At 35.5% G+C, this 25377-nt stretch overlaps 1 protein-coding gene across 1 annotated transcript in view; it reads left to right on the top strand.

Annotated features, from left to right (window-relative positions):
* CEP85L (centrosomal protein 85kDa-like) overlaps positions 1–25377 on the top strand; it is a 135699-nt gene that overhangs the window by 49625 nt on the left and 60697 nt on the right. The window contains exons 4-5 of the mRNA XM_014533915.1: positions 6352–6384; positions 11272–11433. Of these exons, the coding sequence (XP_014389401.1) occupies positions 6352–6384; positions 11272–11433 (195 nt within the window). The remainder of the gene's footprint in view (positions 1–6351; positions 6385–11271; positions 11434–25377) is intronic.

Below are 25377 nucleotides of genomic sequence, written 5' to 3'. Positions count from 1 at the left end.
GCGCGTTTAGGGGCGAGAGGGGGGCTGGTGATGCCCTCGCCGCAAGTGACCCCAGAGGGGAGTCAGCCCCGCGCTGCAACCCGGTGACCGCCCCGCATCCCTCTCCCTCTCGGAGTCGGGGATGCCGCACGCTCTGCAGGAGCCCGTGCATCCTGGAGCAATGAGGGTGTTCATCCGTTTGCAACCCTTTTGCATCTCCCTTTCCCCTCCAAGGTGATTTGGGGGTTTGCCGGCTTGGGTGTACGAAGGGAGCTGTTTGAGTCGGACAGCCATTTCATGCCGGCATCCCTCAAAAGTTGCATAGGAGCCACCAAATCAGGATAAATCTTACCCCAATTTAGGATAAAAAAAAATAAGGCTAGGGTAGTCTGTGACAAATTGTCTGAAGTTGACAGGTCCTCCAGGCCCTTTAATCCTAATTGAATTTTTAACCCCTTTGAGAAGCTGAAAGTTACATGGACCCTTTATTCAGAAAGAAACTTCGTATGTACATACACATCCCCCCCCCCCCCCCTACTATTTTAGGTGGTTCTAGGACTCCCACTAAGTAACCTTGTTCCATAAAATGTTTGCGCTCAACTTGTGTAACTGACATTTTTGTATACCTTTTTCAAAGCTATTTGCAAAACAAAAAAGCAGAAGCAATATTTGGAAGTGGCTTTTTTTTTTTTTTTTTTTTTTTGCTGGTAGTAGTTTCTGCTGTTTAAAAAGAATACAAACTCAGAAGATTGCTAATTAAAATGTCAAATAATGCAATTCCATGACAAATGGAAATTGTGTATATATTCAAGGTGTACTACTTGATGTTTTCATATGTATACATTGTGAAATGACTTCCACAGTCAAACTAGTTATCATATTCATCACCTCAGTTTTTTGTTTTGTTTTGTTTTCTATTTTGGTGTATGGTGAGGACACTTAAGATCTACCTACCCTCTTAGCAAATTTCCATCATACTATACAGTATTGTTAACTGTAGTCAACGTACTATATATTATACCTAAATACACATACATTTCATAACCCAGGGTTAGATTTGAAATTATCTTGTTAAATTTGATCATGCAACACTTTTAGAAATAATAGTAAAAAAATATAAATAGGGAATTATTTTCTCTAAAATGTATAATGTTTGTATACATAATAGAGGAGACAGCTGTTGAGAAGTTTCTGATGCTTACCGAATATTTACAATCCTGAAATCAAAGTAACTCAAGTGAGAAGACATTTCTTTATCCCTAATGGACTGGAGGGAGTCTTTCAATTATGTGTACATGTCAAAAGCCATCTGTAATGTTTTTGTGACTTAACCTCTTAAAGTTTATTTGTAATAATAACATGTTTAGTGGTGTAATGTCATCCAAGCATTGTATCAATTTTTCCATTGTTATATCTATGATAGAAAACTACCATAGTGCTTAGAAGTTAAGTGACTAAAGCTTTGAGATTATACTACAGTCTCTAAATCTTTGCTGTGGCAAAGAATATAGAAGAAGATACTTTATAAATCTACCCAAGTTTAAGGAATTTGGACACGATTGCTTTACAAAGCATATATTTTATCTCAGCTTTGATATTGTTGGTAAGTCAGGACTTGCCTTTCCAATAAAAATTTTTTCAGCTGTATGCTGGTAATTGATTACTTTTATAGTAATAGTGACGACATGATTTTATTCTGTTCTTGAGCAAACAAATATTAAAATTATTTTTATTTAGTTTAAAAAAGTTATACGTTAGATGAAAAACTGTGTGGTTTCTTTAGCAAATGAGCAGATGGTTAAGGAAAGTAAAGATAATGACCTCTTAATTGATTCATGTAGGGATTTTTTTCTGTTTCTGAGAATTTGAAGAAAATTCATAGTTTTTGAAATATTGTCCAGTACATCTTTTGACTAACTTGAGTGATTTTACAGTTTTTCTGAAAACAAAGAGAACCAGTCTTATGATTCAATGTGTCAGCAATCATTTGGTCCTGAGTGCCAGTGGGAAGACATGGATAAATAATTTCTGCTATTTAAATCAATTTATCTCAGTATGTGGGTTAATTCTAAAACTAGTTTGTTTATACAAATATGTAACTAAAGGGAGACCTAAAGGCATTATAGAACTAGTGTTCTAAAAAACTGGAGGACACTTTCTTTTTAAAGTAATGCCAGTAAAAACAAATAGAAATAATGTGTGGTTTGGAAAATACTGAACTTTTGACCTTTGCTTTAGGATTTAACTTTTTTTTGGCTTTACCAACAATATTTCAACTTTATAGAGTAACTGTGTTATAAATTAAAATAAGATAAACATTTTCTATATTTCTGTACAATCACACACCTCCCCCCTTTTTTCTCTATTGCCTTGACAAGTGTGGTTAAAAAAAACTAATTTTAAGTAGAACGTGTGGTTTGTCTTTATGCATTTGGTTGATTTTTCGAGAACAACCTATTCAAAATGTATAATAGTGCCAAAGTTGGAAGGATGGATGCATTTCCTTTAGGTGTTAAAAATCTAGTATGATATAGAGCTATTTTGAGTACTTATACTTAGTTATATTGAATTTGTTCCTTTTTGTAAGTCATACTTTAAAAATATTAATATATTCATGTGGCGGCAGGATATGCCAGTTTCAAGTTAAAAGTAAAATGTTATAGAAACACTTACGTCATCTGAAGGAGTGTCACTTGTTCAGTGCCTCCAACTTTTAAATCTACCTTTGCCTAGTTCAGTGGTTCTCAACCTTTTGGCCCTTTAAATACTACAGTTGCTCATGTTGTTACCCAACCATAAAATTATTTTCGTTGCTACTTCATAACTGTAATGTTGCTACTGTTATGAATTGTAATGTAAATATCTGATATGCAGGATGGTCTTAGGTGACCCCTGTGAAAGGGTCGTTTGACCCCCAAAGGGGTCGCGACCCACAGGTTGAGAACCGCTGGCCTAGTTGATGCATTGCCATGAGGTATTTAGTGATGTCATAATGAGTGTGGTAGCAATTGGTGTGATCACAGCAAATACTAAAGGTTTCTGCTGTGGTTCTGAATTAGATGGACCTATAAGTACTATAGTAACAATGAAACATAACTCTTTTGCCTAAAGGCAGTTGGACATGTTCTTTTATAATAGGCAGTGGGGGCGTGAGGGCTTCATCTCAACTTCAGTGATGACTTTTGTGAAATGAACTTGATTAGTAATTGAAGCTCTGTCACTTCTTGGCTTGAATGAAGCTAATTTGAGGCCAGGCAATAAATGGTGAGTTGACAGCCTCTTTTGTTACACTGAATATTTCTGTATGTTGCGGACAGAAAGGCTTTACAGAGTCATGATTTTTCTGACTGGATGAAATGTGTTGTATGTGTACTCGGAGAAAAAGATGAAGATGTGAAGCTCCTAGGTAGTAGTTTATTGAGTGATAGCTTAATTAGTTCCCTCAAATTGTACATTGAAAAATGGAGAATGTGGTTGTCTAGATGATTCCTAAGGCTACAGTGAGATACTCATTATTTTGACTACTTTAAGGATATTCATATTTTACACTGGCAGAATAATATTCTAAAAAGTAGAATTTATTATATAAGGCTATTCATTTTAAGAACAGGAATGATCAACATAAAAAGAGCATGAAATTGCTCTTCATACTAATATTTTATTTCTAGTATCTATTTTTCTATGATTAAAAAACTCCATTGTTGTTACTTAGCATAGTGCTTGCACATAAGCACGTAGTAAATGTTTGTGAGTGGTAGGCATTGTGCTGGACTCTAAGGATACATTATTGAATAAGAACCATAAGGTCCCAGGTCCCTAAGGGAGCTTACATTGTAGTGGAGATAAATAATCTATAAGTAAACTAACAACAAGACAATTCTGCTAGTGTTAAGTATATAAGGAAAAGGAACAGGGTGAGATGACAGGGGATGGGTAGAGAAACCTGCTTTGGGTAGGCTGGTCAGGGAAGGCCTCTCTGAGGAGGTAACACTGTATTGAGACCTGAAGGATGAGAAGGAGCCAGACCTGAGGGGAGAAGCGTTCTGTACCTGAGGGTACAGAAACAGTTCCATGATGCAAGTGAGTTTGGGGAGTTTGAGGAATGTCAAAACCAGAGAGTCTGGAGCATAGTGAGCAGGGATGGGAGGTGAGGGAGGCCTGGTAATGGAAGGCATTGCATGAAGTTTGGATTCTATTCTACATGAGGGGAAGCTACCCATGGGAGGAACCATTCATTCTTTCACTCTGCACATTGAGTGCCTGCTATGAGATAGACATTGTTTTATGGACCAGAGAATGAAGCAGGCATTCCTTATCTTTGGGATTTACAGATCTCTCCTGGCTTTTTTGAGGGTGGAGAGGGGGGGACGGGGATTGTGGAGGAGTGAGGGAAAGAATAGCAGTAGAGAAGTAGGTTAATAGGTCATTGTAGTTAATTATGTGGGAGATGATGGCTGGGATTGGAGTGGTTAGATTGGATTAGGAGAAGATGATGTGTTTGGAATATGTACTTGAGAAACAAAGCTAACTGAATTTACTGATAGTTTAGAGGTGGTAAATGAGGGAGAAAAGAGTCAAAGATGGTATCTTAATTTTGGCTTCAGTAATTATAATGGATGGTGGTGTCTCCCGAGGTGGGGGAAGGGTGTGAGGAGAATAAGTGGACTAAAGAGTTCTATTTTGGCCATGTGACGTTCGGGATGCTTCTTTAGAGGTTCATGTGATCGTTGAGTAGGAAGGTGGGCATACCAGTCTGGAGCTCAGAAAGGACATGGGCGAGGTAGAGGTAGGAATTTTGAGTGTTACCTGTGTGTATATGGTGTTTAAAGGTGATCACATGGAGAGAGTAGAGAGCAGATAGCAGAGACTGTAGATAAGATAAGACAGCAGAGGATCAAGCTCTGGGACACTTGGTGTTCTGGTCCGGTAGAGGAAGAGGAACCATCCAAAGAGACTGGGAAGGAGAGCTAGTGATGTAAGAGTGGTGTCCCAGAAGAGAGGAGACTGACGGAGAAAGGAGTAATCACTGAAGTCTGTGCTTCCAGGAGGCCATGTAAGATGTCAGAAGAGAATGGAGTAACTTCAAACTGGCGGAGATTAGAGATCCTCTAATCCAACCAGCCCACTTTATTATGGAGAAAGTGATATATAAGGTGGTTACATTACTCCTGTAGAAGCAAAGATTGTGTGTTTACTGACCATTAGAAATACATATTGCCTTACCATGACATTACTGAAGCTTTTCTGAAGCCTTTTCATTAATACCGAGCATTCCATCTCATTTTAGGAATAATTTACTGAGAAGTTTGACTAGAAATTAAGTTTCTTATTATTGGGGAGATATTTATAAATTTCCTCAACTTATTTTGGGGTGTTAGTTTTAATACACTCCAAAATAAGTTGAAATTTAACTAGACTACTATTTGTCTCCATGTACAAAAATTAACTCAACATATATTAAAACAACCTAAATATAAGACCTGGCACAATAAATTACATAGAAGAAAACATAGGTACAAAACGTATAGACCTTGGTCTTAAGGAGGATTTTCTGAATTTGACCCTAAGGCAAAGGAAGTAAAAGCAGAATTAAATGAATTGGTCTATATCACACTAAATGCTTAAACTGCCAATAAAACAAAAAGGCAACCAACGGAATGATAGAAGATATTTGCAAACAACAGCTCTGACAAGGTATCCAAAAATATAAAGAACTCATACAACTCAACACCAAAAAAAGCAAATAATCCAATGAAAATATGGACAGAGGACCTGAACAGGCACTTCTCCCAAGAAGACAGACAAATGACCAACAGGTATATGAAAAGATGTTCAACTTCACTATTAGGGAAATGCAAATCAAAACTACAAGGAGATACCACCTCTCATTTGTTAGAATGGCTCATTATCAACAAGACAAGTAAGTGTTGGAGAGATTGTGGAGAAAAAGGAACCCTTTCATTCACTGCTGGTGAAAATGTAAACTGGTACAGCCAACTATGGAAAACAGTGTGGAGCTTCCTCCAAAAATTAAGAATAGTTACCGTATGATCCAACAAACCTCTCTTCTGGGTATCTACCTGAGAAATTTTCAAATATTATTTGCAAAGGTTTATCTGTACCCCAATGTTCATTGCAGTGTTATTCACAGTGACCAAGACATGAAAACAACCGAAGTGTCCTTTGAGAGGTGATTGGATAGAGAAGATGTGGTACATATATACAGTGGAACACAACTCAGCCATAAGAAAAGATGAAATACTGCCATTTGCGACAACATGGATGGATTTTGAGAATATCATGCTATGTGAAATAAGTCAGAAAGTCAAGAACTGTATGGTTTTACTCATATGTGAGATATAAAACTGAAAGCAACAAGTGAACAAACAAGACGAACAGTTAACAGTATGGAGGTTACCAGAGGGAAAGGTTGAGGGGTAGTAAAAGGTAAAGGGGATAAATATATGGTGATGGAAGAAGATTTGACTTTGAGTGGTGGGCACACAATGAAATGTACAGATGATGTATCATACAGTTATACACTTGAAACATAATTTTATTAACCAATGTCATCCCAATAAATTTAATAACCAAAATTTTTGTTTCAGCTTTTGCCTTTAAATGTATTGTGTACAGCACTTAGGTTCCTAAGAGTCAGAAAATAAATGGCTAATTGAGAAATAATTGCTAATCTACTCTGCTTCCTTTGGAAGCCGATGCTACATAAATAAAAGTAGCATGTGCAGAATTAGATCTAACAACTTCTTTATTTAGGAAAGTTTCTTTTAATTTTTTCCTGGGTACTGATAATACTTCCTTCTTAGTTTTCCCATAATTTGCTACCATGTAGAATATTTTTCTATTGATATTATTAAATAATTATATTTAAATATATATTAATATTTAATAATTATATTTTAACCCCTCTGGAATACCACTTGGTATACTCCCTCACGCTTGTAGTGGTTTTATTAAAAACTTCTTATTAGTTTTTACCATACCTTGTTTTTCCAGTTTATAAACAGAAACAAAGGCTGTGAGAGACTAAATTAAATATGTGGCCCTCATTCCTCATATCTACCAAAAAACTTTTGAATACAGCATTTCATGTAACCAGAAGATAGGGCTTTTTGGCCCATCACACACTGAAATCAACAGGCATGTAATTTTTTCATAGAAGGAGATAGTCTTATCTGTGTTGGTTGCTACCCTAACTCTTAAATTCCTTGTTTATATAATGAGTACTTGGGGTGAATATTTATTGGTTTGAATTAATACTTTTACTGTGAAAGGTGAACCACTTATTTATCTGACTATTCTTAATTGAGGTAGTTTACACCTCAACCTGACCAACCTAGTTTGAAGCTCTTCCTTGTTATACTAGGATTGAAAATAGGAAATTCAGAATCACTTCTGAAGAATATAGTTTTATACCTTTTGTGGTAATGTTTTTAAAGTTAGTTACAATAGTTAACGAATGAACTTCCAGATTTTTTTTTAATTTAGAAAGCAAAGAATACTAGCTGTCAATTACTTAGAATTCAGTTTAAATCATTAACTGCAAGAAAGCCAATTCCAGTTTGATTGAGATGTAATTGATATATAATATTGTGTTAGTTTAAGGTATACAATATAATGATTTGATATATGTGTATGTTGCAAAGTGATTACCATAATATGTTTAGTTGACATGCATCACCAGACATAGTTACACTTTTTTTCTTTATGATGAGAACTTTAGGTTTTACTCTCTTAGCAGCTTTCAATATGCAACACAGCATTGTTAACTATAGTCACCATGTTGTAAATGAATCTCTAGAATTTACTTATCTTTTCACTGGAAGTTTGTGCTTTTTGGCTACTTTTGCCCTTTCCCCCATCCCCTGTCATTGGCAACCACCAGTCTGTTCTCTGTTTTCATGAGTTGGCTTTTTTTAGATTTCACATTTAAGTGTACTCATATGGTATTTGTCTCTGTCTGGCATAGTTAAGGTAGCATAATGCCCTCATAATCCATCCATATTGTCAAAAATGGATGCAGGATTTTCTTCTTTTTTTAATGGCTGAATAAACATCACATTTTCTTTATCCATTCATCTGTTGATGACACTTACGTTGCTTCCCTGTCCTGGCTGTTGTAAATAATGAAGTAAAACATGGGGGGTTTCGATATCTCTTGTGAGATTTTGTTATATATACCCTGAAGTGAGGATTGCTGGATCATAAGGTAGTTTTATTTTTAGTTACTTGAGGAACTGGAATAAAGAAAATAAAGTTTCTTCCATCTTAGATAGAAATTCTGTGTAGAACAGGATTTGCTGTTCTGTTTTTTTTTTCCTTTTTTTGTGGTTATTATTAATATGAATATCTTAAAATGTGTTTTAATTTTACATTTACAATTTTTATTACTTTTTTGGGTCTTTTGATCCTATGAGAGATTGTTTTCCCATGTTTATTTGGAATTTTGGCTATAAACTCCTCAAACCATTTATAATTATTAGTATATTTTTAGCTGCTTTGGAAAATATTTACTGATCTTTAAATAGATACTTAAATGTACACTAGCTCCAGAGATAGTTTAAAATCTCCTGGATTTAAAAAGAAACAACAACAACAACCAAAAAAGAAAAAAAGAAAGAAAAGAAAAGCTTCTTCTTCTAAATGGAAGAATATTTTTTAGATCTAACTATAAGTCTTTGGGAGTTTTAATTTTATACCACGAACATTTATTGAGTACTCAGTGGTAATAATGACAGCATTTATTGAGACCCTGCCTAACTGTGAAGCTCTGTGCTAGAGACTAAAAAAAGAAGAAAAAAAGTTGTTTTTCAGTGTTCCCAGTTTGGTTATGGTGAAGAAAGTCATATACATATGGGTTAATTTAAATTAGTAAATGTGAATAGAATTTTGAATGATATATTGGGAGAGCATAAAGTAGTAGTTATTTAATACCACCTGGAGGAACCAGAAAACACTTAGAGCAAGCTAATTCCGCATTCTGGGACTTTTAAAAGGTAGAGGAGGGAAATAGCTTGGAGTCACCAAAGAACCTAATTTGTTTGGAGGCAGTGATTAGGTATGTGTGGCTGGAGAGTGTTTGTAGGGGAGCCGGAATTGGGGAGGTAGGGTTTGCGAAGTTTTAGAAAATGAAGCTTCTAATTGATGAAGAACTTTGCCAAACTTAATGAGTTTGAGTTTTATTTAATATGCAGTAAAGAACCAACAGACCTATGTAAGCAGGAGAATGACATAAATATGTTGATTTTAAGAAGATAATTCTGATAGTAGCATAGAGGCCGGCTCTGATAGAGTTACTCTAGCAGGAGCTCTTTGCAGTAGTCAAACCAAAAGGTCTGATCTGTGACAGTGGGGATGGACTGGCGGGCTCTAATTCAATTGGCACTTCTGAAATGGACTGAACAGTTTCAGAAATAGGTTAGATGTGTGGGTTAAGGAAAGGAGATTTTTTTGTTGTATTCCCTGCATTTATTCTTCTTAAGTTAGTTGTACATTAATTTCTATTGATGGTAGAATTGGGCAATTGAAGGCCACTGCTCTGAACTTTGTGCAGAAGTACTGTGTACTTGTTGACATTTCAGAGATGTTAAAATGTGAGATACTGGTATGTGCATCTTATGTCATATGAGGGTTAATGTGCTTTGATATTTTCTGTTCAATTCTCTTTTATTTAAAAAGGTTGGTCTCAATCTACTGAATTGGTGATAAACTTCATTTTGAAAAAAAAACACTGCAATTTCTATTTATGATTTGTAATATTTATTCAGCTTTTTATGTAAAAATGTAAATCTGCTTTGTCAGTGGTCTTTTAAAAATTTTCTTTGGCTCAGAGTTGTCATTAAAAAATAAGATTAGTTGTTTTCCTAAATGTAGTTACAGGCATATTAACATATTGTAGAAGACTTGATATTGTATGCATTTTTGCTTCCAATTAAATAAAAGCTTCAGAAACAAAATAAGATATAATAGGTTACTTCTTTTTTTATGTAATCTTTCTATATTTTCAGTGTGAATTTTACTACTACTGGGCAGTTAGTAGTCTGTGTAAAAGAATTGAAATTTATATTAAAAAATGTAACATACTGTACTGCCTTCCAAAGAGAAGTTCAAATGTATGCTGTCTTGGGATCTTTGCTATTCTTACAGAAATGCTCTGTCTTTGTTCTAGAGAGAACTGATTTTACACAATTATTCAGTTGCTTTAATATGATAGGACCTAGGTAAGACTTGTCAGAGTTCACTGAACCTTAAGTTTTTGTTAAGTGCATAGCATACATCTAGAAATTAAGTAGTTCCCCTTTCAGTAGCATAGTCATAACTATTATGTGAGAAAATTATCCTTATTATATCACTGGTGAGTATATTTCACAGCTAGTTCTTACTGTTTTGTGATTCTGGATTGACCTGAATAGAGACAAGACATATTATTCTTTGACTGATGCAGGCAATCTAAAATAAAGATTAGAATGTTATTTTATTCATGACATTTGTTAATTATAATCAGTATTCTAATTACATAAAATATATTGAGTCTTTTTTAAAAGAGGAATATTTAAATGTTAAGACAAATCTGAGTTCAGGCTGGAGGAGATCAACATATAGATAATTCTATCATTTTATTATGTTATTGTCATTTTGGGAAACCTGAATGAATTGCTTTGCTTTCTTTAAAGGAAAAGTTTGACAAAAATAAGATCATTGTGATAGCCTCATAAACAAATTAATCTAACTCGAAAGGGAAATGTGGTGTTAAACATTTATCGAAAGATAACTGAAGAAATAAAATCAATTAAAATAATCCAAAATAATTTTAAATTTTAAGTGATTAGGATATTGTAGAAAAAAATAGATTTTTTTTGACCTTTCATGAGCATAATCTACTTATATTGCCATGCCATATGATTCAGTTAGACTTTATCTGAGCCCCAGTTCTCAGCTAATGCCTGTGTGTGGAATCACAGATGCCTACCTATCAAATATTCCAGAGCAGAGTAGTTCCAGATAGATAGATGATGTGTTTGATATTTTAAGTAAGAGAACAGTATGTGTTTGAAAGTTCAGATATCTATATGCAGATAACAGAGTCCTTCAGCCAGAAGAAGCTGCTAAATCAGCATTGAATTCATGTTGAATCTTATCTACCATTGACCTATTTTAACTATTTTGGGCAGAATATAACTTGATGTGCATTTTTTTTACAAGGTGGAAAAAGATATCTTCTTTCTACTCACAGAAATTATAAATGTGGTAATTTTTGCACATTTTTCTTTGTAGGCCCAGATTATTCTTCATCAGCATGGTTACCTGGTAGTGAATCATTGTGGCAGGCCACAACTGTTCCATCCAACCATCGAAATAGCCACATCAGGAGACATAGTATAGCTTCTGACAGTGGTGACACTGGCATCGGAACTTCCTGTTCTGACAGCGTGGAAGGTGAGTTAAAATTCTTAGTGTTTTGATACGCCTGTTTGGAGAATGGTTGAGTTGAGAACATTCAAGGGATATGTTTTATTGTTTTTAGAAATTTAAAAGTAGTGTTTGAATATTTAATGATGTTCAGTGTTGCTATTTTGAATAAATCATAGATTCACATGCAATTTTAAGAAATAATACAGAGATTCTGTGTACCTCTCTCCCCCATGGTTGTATTTTACAAAACTACAATACAACATCACAACCAGGATATTGAGTTGTTACAGTCCAAATACAAAACATTTCTATCACCAGAGAATACCTAATGTTGCTCACACCCACTTTCCCCTCCTCAACTCTTGGAGACCATGAATCTCCATTTCTATAATTTTGTCATTTCAAGAATGCTGGATAAACACAATCATTCAATATGTAGCCCTTTGGAATTTTTTTTTCCCCCACTGGAGATTCATCCAGGTAGTTGTATATATCATTAATTTCTTCCTTTTATAGTTGAGGAGTACTTACATAGCAATGGTGGTATTGAATAGACCACATTTTTCTTAACCTTTCACCCGCTGAATGACATCTGGATTGTTTCTAGTTTTTTGCTAGTAGGGATAAAGCTGCTACCAGCATTCATGTATAGGTTTTCGTGTGAACTTACGTCTTTATTTCTCTGTGGTAAATGTCTATGCAATGGCTGGTCATATGGCAGTTGCATGTTTACTTTTTAAAGAAACTGTCACACTAGTTTCCAGAGTGACTTTTCCATTTACATCAGTAATGGAAATGGATTAGAATGAGTAACCCAATATTGTCTTTATCCTTGCTAGCATTTGGTAGTTTTCAAATTTTAGCCCATCTGATAGGAATTAAGTGATATCTTATTGTGGTTTTAATTTTCAGCTCTCTAATTAACAGTGTTGAACATTTTCCACATGGTTATTTGCCCTCTGTATTTTCTTTGGTGAAATATCTCTTCATGTCTTGCTCATATACTAATTGGATTATTTCCTTTTTTTAGTGTTGAATTTTGAGAGTTCTTTATATACAGGGTGTCCCCAAAATGTATACATACTTTAACAGCTGATAGCTCAATTTTGAAAATGAAATGTATTTTAACAAACACTGCCTTTATAATTATTTATATACAGGGTATCCCCAAAATGTATGTTTTCCTGGGACACCCTATATTTTAAATACTAATCCTTTGTTGGCTATGTGGTTTGCAAATATTTTCTCCCACTCTGTAGCTTGTCTTTCATTCTCTAACAATTTCTTTTGAAGAGCAAAAGTTTTAAATTTGATGAAGTTAAGTGTGTGTGTTTACGTGTTCCCAAGACCACGCTTAGTCTTAGTGATTTGCTAGAAGGAATCACAGAACTCAGAAAAGCTGTTATACTAATGGTTATGATTTGTTATAGCAAAAGGATACAGATATCAGTCAGCAATAAAAATAGAGGTAAAGGGAAGGGTCCAGGAGAAAACAGGCCTAAACATTCAGTTTGGTCTGTCCCAGTGAAGTTGCATGGACAGTGTTTTACTCTCCCAGCAATGATGAATTATGCCCATATGGAGTATTGCTAGGTAAAGTCACCTCGTTCTTGCTGGATGATGGTGAATATCCAGATGATTAGGCCTCCTTTGACATAACCTGAGTGTGTGTGCATGGTGAGGGTGGGGGACTTTATACCTAAGAGAGATGAAAGTTTTGCTTCCCTACTTGACCTTCTTTGTTACAGATTGGTAAGGTTCAAAGTCCAGGCTCCCTACTTGGCTTTTGTTGGCATGGGTGGAGGAAGGGCTACAGTTTTTTCTTTGGCTGTTGTCTGGAGAAGAGTAGCTACTGTCTGAACATTTTTAGTCTTGTTAGGCTGCTTCTTTGGTCCATTGACTAGGGAGAGCAGGTTTTGTTGGGACTTTTCTGGGCGGTGCCTTTTGGTTCCTTTGTGTTGCTGATTTTTTCAGCTTCAGTTCTGGAAGTTATGGGGCAAGAAGAAAACCCAGGGAATTTACACCGTCTTGTTCCTTGGGTCCTGAGGTTCTTAGCCAATTTGCTGCCTTCTTTCCAACTTTTAAAAGTCTGTATTTGTTTTATATTATAATGTCCAGGGCTTTTAGTTGTTCTTAGTGGGAAATATAGGGAAGGGTATCTTTTCCATATAACAATAATTTTTTATGACCATTAACAAAGTCTTGTTTAACTACTACTGTCATAACTTTGCTAGCAACTGCATAGAATCTTAACTTTATTATGATCTTGTATCTAATATCAGTTGACTAAAACAGGGGTGGGGAACCTTTTTTCTGCCAAGGGTCATTTGGATATTTATCACATCATTCGCTTAATGTAATTCACGTAATATAAATTTATGTTGCTACGAAAAATGTTCCTGGATTTATTGAATTTCAAAGTTCTGCCTGTGGTTGCTTTGGCAGGGCCAGACCAAATGATTTCATGGGCCTTATACAATGGCTTGCAGGCTGGACGTTCCCCACCCATGATCTAAAACATACAACTCAAGCCCAGCTGGCATGGCTCAGTGGTTGAGTTTTGACCTATGAACCAGGAGGTCATGGTTTGATTTTCAGTCAGGGCACATGCCTGGGTTTATGGACTTGATCTCCAGTGTGGGGCGTACAGGAGGAAGCCAGTCAATGAATCTCTCATCATTGATGTTTCTATCTCTCTTCCCCTGTCCCTCTCTGAAAAAATACATTAATAAAAATATATATTAAAAAATAAAAATGTAAATTTAATTTTGGGGGTATAGATCAAGTACATGGAATAATTTTTATTTAAATTCTGTGGTGCATTGCTTTAAGTAAAGAGTACACCTGTGAAGCAAGTCATCCTCAAACAAACAGAATATTACTGTCTAGTTAGACCCTCAGTGTCCCCTCCCAAAAACCCTTTCTGCTCTTTAGTTTTGTTGGCTGATGTTCTAAGTGATGCTCTTTGGACACTGATAAATCCTCTAAACATCCTGTGACTCATCTGAAAAGTAACTTGCATTCTTTTTTATGTTAATGTTGTATTTTATTTTAATTCTTTAAAAACTTAAAATTCATACATGAGTGTAAAGTAACTGAACACAGAATATAAATGCACTATGAATTACAAATATACAGTTTCATAAGTGACTATTATATAAATAGAGATACTTTTCCTTTCTTCTCTAACGTACAGCTTTTAGAGGTTCATTATTTTTTCACCTTAATAAATACTCAGTTATTACTGTGTTTCAAGAACTGCAGAATTAGAAAGAGCAAAATGGAAGAAAATTACATCGGAATCTCAGCAGGGATGGGATTTAGGACAGAACAGTATTCGGAAATTGCCATTGGGTGATTTGCTTTTAGCTGTGGTATTTGGAGATTTAAAATACTGCTAAATAAGGGTGTGAGATTTTTACATTTAACAAGAAGTTGAAACACTAATTTAACATTAGCAGCATCACTTTTTTAGCTGTGGTAATTTGTTCATGAGGTGTCAAGTTCCAGGCCGGTAGGAAATAGATCTGTGACATGAGGCTGGATGCATCTGCAAGCCTACCAAATTGTAACATAAGCCACATCAGCAGATCACCAGTTTCTCTTAGGTTTTTCTTTGCCAAGACCTGAAGGCCATGTAAATAGCTGTTGTTGCCACAGACATGCATTTGAGAGGAAGTTGTTTTTGAAGTACATATGCAGCATATGTTGTGTAGGGCATGACCTATAGATGTAGTGCCAGAGTTGAGTGATTAAGGAGAAGCAGAGGAAACTAGGAGTGGAGTATAGGACCCTGAGACCAAAAAAGAACTTAATTTTGCCTTAGGCTAGGCTCTGAAGCCTTCAACAGACAGTCTTTCTCTCTTGTATTTTATTTTAATTCTTTAAAAACTTAAAATTCATACATGAGTGTAAAGTAACTGAACACAGAATATAAATGCACTATGAATTACAAATATACAGTTTCATAAGTGACTATTATATAAATAGAGATACTTTTCCTTTCTTCTCTAACGTACAGCTTTTAGAGGTTCATTCATTTTTTCACTTAATAAATACTCAGTTATTACTGTGTTTCAAGAACTGCAGAATTGGAAAGAGCAAAATGGAAGAGAGTTATATCGGAATCTCAGCAGGAATGGGATTTAGGACAGAACAGTATTCTGAAATTGCCATTGGGTGATTTGCTTTTAGCTGTGGTATTTGGAGATTTAAAATACTGCTAAATAAGGGTGTGAGATTTTTACATTTAACAAGAAGTTGAAACACTAATTTAACATTAGCAGCATCACTTTTTTAGCTGTGGTAATTTGTTCATGAGGTGTCAAGTTCCAGGCCGGTAGGAAATAGATCTGTGACATGAGGCTGGATGCATCTGCAAGCCTACCAAATTGTAACATAAGCCACATCAGCAGATCACCAGTTTCTCTTAGGTTTTTCTTTGCCAAGACCTGAAGGCCATGTAAATAGCTGTTGTTGCCACAGACATGCATTTGAGAGGAAGTTGTTTTTGAAGTACATATGCAGCATATGTTGTGTAGGGCATGACCTATAGATGTAGTGCCAGAGTTGAGTGATTAAGGAGAAGCAGAGGAAACTAGGAGTGGAGTATAGGACCCTGAGACCAAAAAAGAACTTAATTGTGCCTTAGGCTAGGCTCTGAAGCCTTCAACAGACAGTCTTTTTCTCCTGTATCACATGGCGCCAGAGAGGCAGGCTCTCAGGCAGTTCTTTATCTCATAACATCTGCGTTCTTAAATGTAGCTCCTAACGGTCTGTTTGGGCTAATTTTTAAGCATATTTATACATGTTACTTTAAAAAGGTACAGATAGAGTTAAATATTTTTTTTGTTAATTTCCAACTGCTAATTTGTATTGGAGATAATTTTCTTATCTAATTAACCTCATTTATTTCAAATAGGAGGGACTGATAAAAATGGACTTCAATTTAATCATATCTTCATTAGTTGTTTCTACTAAGAAATAATAGGGCCATTGAATAATACAAATTTTGAGGTCATCCTGTGAATATAGATCATAAAGGAAGAAAAGGCGGAAAAGTTACCATTTAGTGCATTGTTTTTATCTTACAAAGAAACTAAGATCTTTTAAGATAAGGACTTGTTCAATCATTTATTTATTCACGTAGCCAGTATTTATTGAATGTGTGTTAGGTGTCAGATATTGTACTAGGCGTTAGAATTAAACAGACATTTTCCTTGTTCATTGGATATATAAATTGGAGAAGACAGACAGGAAATCATCAAATATGTTGAACAGTATAACAGGTGAAGTGCCAGGGTAGGTGACATACCTAAACCCAGTAGATGAGGGGAAGGACCGTTGGCAGAAGTGATATTTCAGCCGAGGTCCCAAAAAGTAAGTTAGGTCTGGCAGGCCAAAGGGGGGCGGGGAGGAGAGTAGTCTAGGCTGAGAGAACAGCGTGGCCAGAGGCTGGCAGGTGAAAGGACATTCTGAGCATGGGTCAGAGGAGAGTAAAACTGAGTGATGCCAGGAGACCACCTGTTGCAAGTAGGAGCCCATGGTGACTTGTTCATAAACAAGAAGCAGTGGGAAAGGAGAAAATGAGATGATTCAGGAGATATTGAGACAAAAACCATACATTCTTTTTTTTTTTGAACTGCTTTATTCAGATGGAATTCACATACCATAAAATTCACCCATTTAAAGTGCACAGTTCAGTGGCTTTTAGTATATTGGCACAGTTGTCGCTGGTGTCAGTTTTCAGACATTTTCATTACCCCAAAATGGAAACCCTGCTTCTCTTAGCCATCATCCACCAACACCACCTTCCCCTAGGTTCCAGGCAACCACTGATTCTGGGAGACTTCATACAAGTTCCCCAGGGCTCTCTCTCTTCTTTGCTTGTATATTACAGTGATTAGGTTTTATTAGTTTATTTAGCCAAATAGTTTCTTTAAAACACCTCATCTTAATGTAAAATATCTTCTTGTCCTTATTCTTTGTTTTTCTGTCTTCCCCCCCCCCTTTTTTAACAGAAAATTTCAAACATAAAGTAGTAGAAATAAGATAAAATGGTAACCCAAATGTACACAACATCAAATTTATACAATTACAAATTATAGCACAAATCTTATTTCAGTTATTCACTGCTTACCCTCATGTCCTCTTAACCTTTTAATTATAATAATAGTAACATTTATTGAGCACTTACCAGGTAAAAGGCATTATGATAAGAAGTTTACATGATTATTGCAGTTAGATGTTAGGTACAATTATATACCGTATTATAGGTAAAGTAAATGATACTTAGACCATTTTCTAACCTGTTATCCTTGTTTTATTTGGTCAGTTCATTGGTGAGTAAAATTATGTTTTTGAAAGTTTATAGTTTTGAAACTTCTAGGACTTTGATGATGGATACTTCAATAACATGACTTCTGGATATTACAGTGGATTAGTTGGTTATTTGGCTTGCACTTAACAAAAATACCATACATTTTTACAATATTATGTTTTTTATTTTATACATGATTTAAACTATTTTTCTTTATAGAACTCCTTCTGCAGTAAAATATAATTACTTTCATTTTACTTACTGATGAAAAATTAAGATTCAGCATGACGATAACCTATCTGGGAATATACTGCTGTTCAAGTAGTAGAGCTAAGATTCTTCAAGTCAATCCAAAGCTCTGCCCTTAGCCCTGCTAGGTTAGATATCTGTCCTCAGAAGGGAGATCCAGGAGGGGAGAAGCTCCTAGGGGTGTAGTGTAGGAGCATTTGGGTAATATTAGATTGAGAAATAGGAGACCAGGATTCTATTTTGAGATTTGTACTTTGTCAAGTAATTTAACCTTTATGGACTTTAGTTCTTCATTTGCATATGGAATAGGTCAAAGGTTATGCACAGAATACTTTTTTTGCTTGTGAAATCAAATAATTTCAAGGCAGTATTCAAAATAATTATGATTTACATTTTATTTCAAACCAGATAACCCTTTTCACTTGCCCTCTATTTCTACTTAATTTTTTGGTAGTCTACATTATTGCTTAAAATGAAATGAGCATTACAGCTCTCTTAAGTTTGCAGAAATTAAAATTGTTTGTTGGAGATATATTTTGTCTGTTTATGGGCGTCATTTTTGCCTACAGTGTTAGCCATCTATCTATTTATTTACTCATTCACTCATTTTTTATCTATCATTTTGTTTCTTGGCTGTTAGAATATGAATGCTGTACCTGACCAGCTGAGCTGAATTTAGAGACCTGTGATGAGCCATGGGTTTAGGGAAGAGATAGTGACTCTACTTCCCTTCAGACTTGCAAATAGAAGACCAAATAATTTCTTGTCTGTTCAGTAATTAAGTAATAATTTTGTTTCTGAGAAAATTTTCATTTTCAAAAATCATATCCCATAATTTAAGAGAGAGAGTTATAATTTGATTTGTAAAAATTGTTATAGAAGAGAGAAAATACTTATGGCTCTCTGCAAGTAAAATGCCTGATGATACTTAATCTTAAATTGAAATTAGTGGGAGATATCTAGAAAATGGGTACAACTTTATGAAATTTTAAGTTATTGAAGAAAAAATATTTTAAGTTTTTGTGTAAATAAAAAGTGATCTCTTTTTACTGACCAGCTTTTCAAATGAGTTTAGCTTTGAATTGTTGACCTCTTTAAGCTGTATCTCTCAGATTTTGCTTTAAATAAATTGCCAATAATCTAGGTGCAGATTAGAAATACCCTGTCTAATTTGTGAATGGTAGACTTCTGTAATTATTTTTAACAAGTACTTTTAACTTCTTGCTCACTTTTTTTTATTTTAATAGAATTTGAAGTGGCTTAACAAAATGTAATTGAAAATATATAAAATAGACAAGAAAACATAAAAATAATTAGGCAGTAACACAGTGAGAACTAAGATTTGCACAAAATTGCATACTGTTACTAATCATGTACAGTGGCTAATAGGACATACATTTGACTGTTGGGAAACAGAAGTTTCTATCTTTAAATATAAAGAATAAAAGCAAGCAGTTCAAGAAAGCACACTTTTTATAATATTAATACCTGGCATATAGTTTTCCTAATGTTCTTAACCATTATTTTTGAATGATTTATTTTTTCCAATCATTCTCAGACTCTGCAGATACAATAACGCCAAAATAGGACCTAATATTTTACATGTATCTTTTGTAAACATTTAGCTGGATTAAAAAAATTATTTGGACAATTTTTTTTTTCAGTGAATTTTCACTTACTATAATGATTATCTTTTAAAAAATCATGTTGTATACTTTTTCTGCTTTTCTCTTTTTTTTCATTTTTCTTGCCTTCTTTTGATTCTCTTTTCTTAATGTCATTTTTCTAGTCTATTAGAAATTATAAACTCTACCTATCTTTTAAAACTACAGCTTTATTGAGATATAATTCACATATCACACAGTTCACTCATTTAAAGTATACAATTTAATGCTTTTTAATATGTTCTCAGAATTGTGAAACTATTACAACAATCCTGTTTTAGAACAGTTTTAGCCTCCCTAAAAGAAATCCATTAGTTGTCACTCCCTATCTTTCCTTCTAGCCCTAAGTAACAACTACTTTTTCTATCTATATATTTCTTTGTTCTGGTCATCCTATATAATAAAAGCCTAATATGCAAATCGACCGAATGGCGGAATGACCAGTCGCTATGACGAGCACTGACCACCAGGGGACAGACGCTCCAATGCAGGAGCTGCCCCCAGCTGCAGGCCCCAGGTCAGCCAAGGCGGGTGCCAGCTAGGGGGCCCCTCCGCTCGCCCCATCAGTCACCCCACAGATCGGCCCTGATAGCCGGCCAGGCCTAGGGACCCTACCTGTGCATGAATTTCGTGCACCGGGCCTTTATAATAATAAAAGCATGATATGCTTATTAGACCGGACATCCTTCCGGATGACCCTCGGGACGAAGCCGGGGTGCGAGGAAATCCTGGGTCGTGGTGCCTGCCGGCGGCCAGAGGGAAGCCTAGATCCCTGGTGCCTGCCTGTGGCCGGAGGAAAGCCCAGGTCCCAGGTGCCAGAGGGAAGCTGGTGCAGGCAGCCAGGGGAAGGAATTCCTACTCCTGCACAAATTTCGTGCATCTGGCCTCTAGTTTCACATAAATGGAATCATCTAATTTCCTTAATGACTGATTTTCACTTACTATGTTTTCAAGATTCATTAATATTGTCGTATGTATTAGTGCTTCACATCTTTTTTTTTTTTTTTTTGCCATATACTATATTCTGTTGTTTATCTGTTCATCAGTTGATGGACATTTGGATTGTTTTGACTTTTGGCTATTAGGAATAAAGCCCCTCTGAATATGGTTTTATTTCTCTTGGGTTTATACCCAGGAGTGGAATTGCTGGGTCATATGGTAATAACTCCATGTTTATTCATTTTGAGGAACTGCCAACCTGTTTCCTAAGCAGGGACACCATTTTACATTTCCTCCAGCATTGTATGAACAGTTCAGTTTCTCCATATCCTTACCAACACATTATCTTTCATTTTGATGATAGCCTTCCTAGTGGGTGTGTTGTGGTGTCTCATTGTGGTTTTAATTTGCATTTCCCTGATGACCAAATGATACCGAGTATCTTTTCTTATGCTTTAATAAGGCCATTTGTGTATCTTTGGATAAATGCCTATTCAGATTCTGCACCCATTTTTACATTGGGTCATTTGTATTTTTATTATTGAGTTGTAGAAGTTATTTATATAATTTAGATACAAGTCCCTATTAGATACATGATTTACAAACATTTCTTCCATTCTATGAGTTGTCTTTTTACTTTCTTGCTGGTCTCATTTGCAGCAAAAATTTTAAACATTTTGATGATGTTTAATTTTTTTCCTTGTTACTTGGGATTTTGGTGCTGTAGCAAAGAAACCACTGCCTGACATGAAGATTTGCACCTATGGTTCCTTCTGAAAAGTTTATATTTAGGCCGTGATTCATTTTGAGTTAATAAATGTGGATGGGAAAAAGTAGGAATCCAACTTTATTATTTTTTTCTGGTGGTAGTACAACTATACTAGCTCTACCTATTTTTTTAGTTGTTACTGTAGAAGTTATAATATGCATCCCTAATTTGGCTATCTATAATGGTGGTTAGAATCTCTTTCCTTCTCTCACAAAGACTTTTAAACCCTGGAATGCTGATCCACCCTTGTTTTGAGTTGTATATCACAATTGTCAAATATTTTGTTTTGTCTTTTAAACCTACAAATTTGGTATTATTTTTATTGACTTATGCAATCACTGTCCTTAGTTTTTTAAATTTAATTGTAATTTTACTTAAAAAATTCATTCCTTTTTATAATTCAGGGCTTCTTCTTCTTGAAAGAAACTGAGGAGATTTTAGTAGTTCTTTTAGTGAGTCTCTTGGTGATAAGCTCCATTTTTGCTTAGCTGAAAATATATTTTGCCCTCAATCTTGAAAGATAGCACACATTTCCAAACAATTCTTGGGTGCCAGTTATTCACTCTAACCCTTTGAAGGTATTATTTCACTGTGCTCTGGATTCCATTATTGCAGTTGAGCATTTGGCTGTCATTCTGAGAGTTCTTTTATGAATAGCCTGCCTTTTCTCTGGCTCACTTCTCGTTGTCTGGTGTTTTGTAGTTTCCTTATGATAAACTAGTCCTGCTCTGCAGCTGCGTGTGTAACAGCGAAATTGTAAACCCTTAGGGGTAGAACTGTATTCATATTGTTATTGTGAATATGTTTGCATCACTTTTTCTGCCTAGCACAGTACCTTCCACATAATACATTCCTCAGAGAGTCTTTGGTTGATTATCGTTAAGATTCTGTAGATAGCCCTTTTCCTACCAGAGTGTAGTTTAGAATATGTTAAAATATATACCTAAAAATATAGTGAATGCTTAGAAATGTTCATTTGGGTTTTTTTGTTCGTTTGTTTTTAAAGAAGAATGAGGTTACATGTAGCATTAAAAAATTGTTTTTCCCTCATATGATTGTGACAATAGTAGGGGAGGAAAAAAGTATCATGGTGTTGTATAAAATTGAATTACTGACTTTGGGTTAGAGTTAACATTTTTGTTTAAAAATATGAAATATAGTATTTACTATTGACTGATAAATACATTAAGCTGTTACATTTAAAATCAGAATATTTTGGATACAGGTTTGTATAGTTTCCTGATTACTTTTTCTTTTGACTGTAAAGACTCATGATTTATTGTTATACTATACACCTGGAGGGTGTGGTCTTACTCCTTTTTACTTTAAGGAGGATAGAGCAGAGAGATAGACTCTCCCTAAAAAGAGAGATGATATAATCAATGTATTTATCCATTGCCAGGTGTGAATAACATGCGAGTAAAGCAGGAGGCTGGGATTTTCTTCAGAATTTAGAATATGTTATCTTAAATGTAATGAACTTGCATTATCAGATGACAGCAGTGTCCTCTTAGAGTTTCCCTCACAAACTGAAATCTGTCTGAAACCATTAGCTCTTCTGTGCTCTGTGAGTGTTATAAACCTTGCCTCTGGCTTTTAAAAGAACTGCCCTCTGCTGGTTTCAGATTTCATTGTTGTAACTTACATGTGGGCTAGATGTTATTGTAATGATTTGCATTTGGGATTTGTGGCTACAATTAGATTGTATAATAAAAGCACATTAGGAATTGCATTGCATCTACCTCCAATTGATGGTGTTTTATTGGGCCAAGATAACATTTTTAAAGTGTCAAAATTGTTAAAATTAATATTTTCTGGACTCATCTCTGTCTAAGATATAATGGTCCTTTTTCAGATATTCATCCTGCCAACTTTTTAATTCCTTGTTCATTAATTCATGTTGTGTGTGTACATGTGTATTCATGTGCATATGTATGTGAACCGCATAAGCTTTAATCCTTAGTTTTGACAGTAATGAATTCTGCATGTCACAGGAAATCAGATTTTACACTAGAACTCAGATGTTGGTGATGGTTGAACTTAGGATATTACACTTGAAGGCTTCAGAACTGGAATTAGACCCAGGTGCAGTAATGTTGTAGTGACTAGAACAGCAGAGTCCCTTATTCAAAGTGTTACTTCCTGGGCCCCCTCTCTACTTTAGCTGAATCACAATCTCTTGGAGTAGGCTCTACATGCCAGGTAACTTGGTTTGTATGTTCAAGTTTGAATTGTTAGGGTGGGGGCAGAAGAGGGTCCTAATATATGGTGACAGAAGACTTGACTCTGGGTGGTGGACACACAGTGAAATATACAAATCTTGTAACATAGAAACCTACACCTGAAACCTATATTTTCCTGTTAACCAATGTCATCACCCAATAAATTTAATAAATAAATTTTTTTTAAAGTTTTAATTATTTTCAGATTTGTAGAAGTAAATATTAGCCTGATGTGGAATTGTGTTGTTGTTTTTTTATTGCCAATTGTTGATTTTCCCTGCAGGTGGGAAATAATGAGCCACCAAAGAGAGACAAGAAAGTAGCACATTATCAGATATAAGTAGCTGCAAAGACTGGTGATCTCTGCTCTCAGAGGTTTCAGCTGTGACATGGAAAGTGAGCCAGTCAGTCACCTGATATATTATTCATACTTTAGAACAGTGTTCTCTGAGGTATTTCAAACTCTTTGAGGTCACAAAACAGAACATCTTTGCAGAAGTTTGACTAAATGGTAATGCTCTTGAAAAGAAATTATAACAAGACTTTGTATAAAGTAAAATTGGAAAGCACTGATCTGTTACACTATACAGGGGTTACCTTTGTTAAGTTTTGGATGTATGCTTTCAGGCTGTTTCTCTGCTCATGAATAAGTAAAATTGTGTTTATATATATATTCACTTATATGTTTGCATGTATATATAGATTGCCCTTCTTCTTCCAAAAGCTATAACAGTTTATGTTCTCATCATTGAAAGAACATTTCTTGTTTGGTGATTTGCTTACTGATTTCTTTTGCCTATTTTAAAATTTGGTTGTTAGGTTGTTTTTGTTTGTTCGTTTAGTTCTTTGTGTAGTCTAGACATTTAGCCTTTGGTCTGTTACATTGAAAATAACATTTACTTTTAGCTTTTCAAAGGTGTCATACATCTTGCTTTGTGCCAGTTCTTTTTCGGAGACTTTCATGTGTACTCTTTTATTGAGTCCTCACTGATGAGGTGACTGTTATGCAAGGAGGTTAAATAACTGGTTGGAGCACACATGGCTACTAAGTGGTAGAGCCAGGATTTCAATGTAAAAACACTTATTTCAAAACATTCCACTATATCTTTACTTAAGAGGCTACATGATTTTAATATAAATATTTAGGAATATAACATCTAATCTAATAATAGACAAAAAGGGTAATTAACCGTACCTCTGCTACGCTTCCCATTGGCTAATCAGCGAGATATGCAAATTAACTGCCAACAAATATGGCGGCCGGCAGCCACGCAGCTGAAGCGAACATGAGGTTTGCTTGCTCCAGTGATGGAGGAAGCCAAGGTTCCCCGCCTGTTGTGGCCCGGCTCTGAGCTCCGGAAGCAACAGCTCTGAAAGCAACAAAGTTTTAATTATAGAAGCCAAACAAACCCCAGATACCTGCTTTCAGCCAGCCGCGGCCTCAGAGCTGGGAGCGCCAGTGAAGGCAACAGAGTTTCAATTATAGAAGGATAATAAATCCCAGAATAAAAAAGAAAAAAGAAAAAAAGGAGAGGCTGGGAGCTTTAGTCACAGGCCAGCCTGAAAACAGCCCTCAACCCCTCATCCAGACTGGCCAGGCACCACAGTGGGACCCCTACCCTGAAGGGGGTGTGACCAGCTGCAAACAGCAATCAGCCCCTCACCCAGGCTGGCCAGGCACCCAAGCGGGACCCCCACCCTGATCTGGGACACCCTTCAGGGCAAACCAGCCGGCCCCCACCCGTGCACCAGGCCTCTATCCTATATTGTAAAAGGGTAATATGCAAACTGACCCTAACAGCAGAA

The sequence above is a fragment of the Myotis brandtii genome, unplaced genomic scaffold (genome assembly GCF_000412655.1).
Source record: "Myotis brandtii unplaced genomic scaffold, ASM41265v1 scaffold123, whole genome shotgun sequence".
In the NCBI taxonomy this organism is placed as follows: Eukaryota; Metazoa; Chordata; class Mammalia; order Chiroptera; family Vespertilionidae; genus Myotis; species Myotis brandtii.
This window is presented reverse-complemented; position numbering and strand designations above follow the sequence as displayed.